This window comes from Rattus norvegicus, chromosome 3 (genome assembly GCF_036323735.1).
Source record: "Rattus norvegicus strain BN/NHsdMcwi chromosome 3, GRCr8, whole genome shotgun sequence".
NCBI lineage: Eukaryota > Metazoa > Chordata > Mammalia > Rodentia > Muridae > Rattus > Rattus norvegicus.
In genome coordinates this window covers 95,776,809-95,779,802 of record NC_086021.1, presented here as the reverse complement: position 1 = coordinate 95,779,802, position 2,994 = coordinate 95,776,809, and the positions used below count along the sequence as shown (strand labels likewise).

General features: G+C 35.2%; 1 protein-coding gene across 1 annotated transcript; it reads left to right on the top strand.

The window, feature by feature from the left end:
- Nucleotides 1–1,857: 1,857 nt before the first annotated feature.
- On the top strand, nt 1,858–2,793 carry Or4c124b (olfactory receptor family 4 subfamily C member 124B). Its single transcript, NM_001000628.1, has one exon. It carries the CDS (start codon nt 1,858–1,860, stop codon nt 2,791–2,793), a length of 936 nt encoding a protein of 311 aa, NP_001000628.1.
- Nucleotides 2,794–2,994: the final 201 nt, after the last annotated feature.

Here is a 2,994-nt window from a genome sequence, read left to right as displayed (position 1 = left end):
GCACTCACATACTAATGGCCCAGGGATATTTCTGAGGAGTGGGTGGAAAGATTATTAGAGCCAGATGATCGGAGAGATGTTTGTGAGTTTGTGTCTTTTAGTAGTTTCTGATTCTCAGCCATAAAGAATTCCAATGTAATTCCCTAAACCTGGGTGGAACAAGAATGGCAATGGATGGTATGGCAAGGGAACATGGAAAAGTCCACAAGGCCTCAATCCTACATAGGCACTACAAAAAAAACTAAAGAATATTCAGCATGGGAAAAAAGTCTTGTCTTGGAGGAGCACACAAAATGTTTATCTAACACAAAGTAGCTTCTAATACTAAATACTCAGCCCTATAAAAAAATACAATTAGCATTGCCCATATTGAAAAAGGTATGTGTGTGTGTTTCTGTGTGTGTGTGTGTGTGTATATGTGTGTGTGTGTGTGTGTGTGTGTGTGTGTGTGCTCAGGCGTTTAGGCATGTGTGCATATATATATAATCATACTGGCCATGATTTAAAAGATAGCAAGGAGTAGTATAGGGAGGGTAGCAAAAAAGGTAAAGGAGAAATGTAATTATATTATAATCTCAAAAATAAATGTGTAATTCATTTAAAATATATGTATTTTATCAATCTAACTGGACAAATTCTTTTTAAACCCTTTAAAACATAGAAAAATTAAATTTAAGTCATCATTAGTAAAGCTGAAATTAGGACTAAAATGTCATCCTTCTGATTGTAGGGTATGTGCTCACCTCTCAATGTCTTCTCCTGATATTCTGACTGTATTGATGGTATAACTTTTCCCATTCCCTTAAGAAACAATTGAGATACATTTTTATCAAGTTCATCCACAGAAATGTCACATGAAGCTTTGAGAATTTTAAGAAATCTGCTCCAAGCCATTGGACAAATAGCAAATCTTGTCTTGGGTACAGCAGCAAGAGCCAGCAGCTGATCTTTCAACATCTTACACCTTTTTCTTTCCTGCTTTAGCCCTACCCATGCCCTGAGTCATTTATTGACTTTTCTCTATGATAACGATTGGGTGAACCTATGACTGCTTAAATTTATTTATTCTCCCTGTTTCTTGGTTATAGTTTATAAGTAGTTTTGGAATTTATTGTACAGACACCTGGAAGAAATAAATCAGGTTCTTGAGGACAGAAACTAATGTACAATTTTTATATTTATTAGTCATATTAATAGTTAGGTAATTTCTGTTGCCTTCAAGTAGAATTCATCAACTGGAATTATTTTTAATTTTTAAATAGTATTTTTTGGTTTTCCTATTTTTAACAAGCAGGTATGAGCATGTGAGCATGTACTTATATTCATAATCATGTGCTTTTTGATTGATTCATGTCAGTATTATTTGTAAGGAGAACTCACTTATTCTTTTCACCTGTGTGCACAAGTAGAAATAATTGGAGTAATCATCCTGTGTGTAGGGAGTGTTACTAGATTCCCAGATAACTAAGTTTGAAAAGTGCACAAGTACCACAGAGAACCTTGTTATACTTTCAAGTCTGACATGTAATACATGTCAGAAGCTGAGCAGATTTCTTATACCTGGACATTTCTTTTTTATAGCATGGAACTGTTTTATTTGCCATGTACAGAGAGCTCTGAATTTTAAGATTTACATAATTTTCTCTGCTTAAGTATGACTGATCTTCAATTATCAATCTGAAATTTTTCTATTGTTTTATATTCCCAATGAAACTAAATCACTGAAAGCACTTTGGAACTGGCCTTAATAAATTATTGATGACCAAAAAACCATAAAGTAAATTGAAGCAAATGTTTATCATCGTTGCCACATTATATGTTCTCCTCTATTGGGCATTCAACTTTTCTTTGGAAATCATGCTAAACCAGAGTTTTGTAATGGAATTTGTCTTTCTGGGGCTTTCTCAGAATCCAAATCTTCAAAAACTAATATTTATTATATGTCTAATTGTCTACATTGCAACTATTGGGAGCAATATGATGATTGTGGTGACCATTGTCTATAGCCCTACACTGCTGGGATGTCCCATGTATTTCTTCCTGGCTTTCTTGTCTTTACTGGATGCAAGCTTTTCTTCTGCCATGACACCCAAGATGATTGTAGATTCTCTCTACAAGAGAAAAACCATCTCCTTTGAAGGATGCATGATACAACTTTTTGTTGAACACTTCTTTGGTGGGGCCGAGATGATTCTTCTGACAGCCATGGCCTATGACCGTTATGTGGCCATTTGTAAACCCTTACACTACTCTTCCATCATGACCAGGAAGCTCTGTGGCACTCTGGTAGGGATGGCCTGGGCAGGAGGATTCTTACATTCTACTGTACAAATTATCTTCACTTTGCAGCTACCTTTTTGTGGACCCAATGTCATCAATCACTTCATGTGTGACTTATTTCCATTACTGGAACTTGCCTGCACTGACACTCACATCTTTAGTCTTTTCGTGGTGGCCAACAGTGGGTTGATCTGTATCATAGTCTTTGTTTTGTTGCTTATCTCCTATGCTTTTATCTTGATGTCTCTGAGATCACAGAGTTCTGAAGGACGATGGAAAGCTCTGTCTACTTGTGGGTCCCATGTTGCTGTTGTGGTCTTGTTCTTTGTCCCATGTATATTTATATATGCAAGGCCTCACAGTGCCTTCTCCTTTGACAAAATGGTGGCATTATTTTACACCATGCTTTCTCCGTTGCTTAATCCTATCATTTACACTTTTAGGAATAAGGACATGAAAAATGCCATAAGGAAATTGTGGAAGAAATTGGTAATTGTTCCAGATGAAAGGTAAAAAGAAGTTACATTTTATTAAAATTAAAATAAAGAGTAAAAGGAATCAAAATTATTTCAGACAAAAACTATAATGTATTATTACCTTTAATGAGTTGATGAAATTTTCAAGAAGTGGCATTATTTTGGAAGTTAGAAAATTTTTTCTTTTCCTTTTATAGTGGGCATGTCCTCTAGGTTGGAAACAATTATATGTATAAAT

Excerpts from the sequence above, each read along its gene's own strand:
- Or4c124b (NM_001000628.1), top strand. The coding sequence starts at position 1,858 with ATGCTAAACCAGAGTTTTGTAATGGAATTTGTCTTTCTGGGGCTTTCT.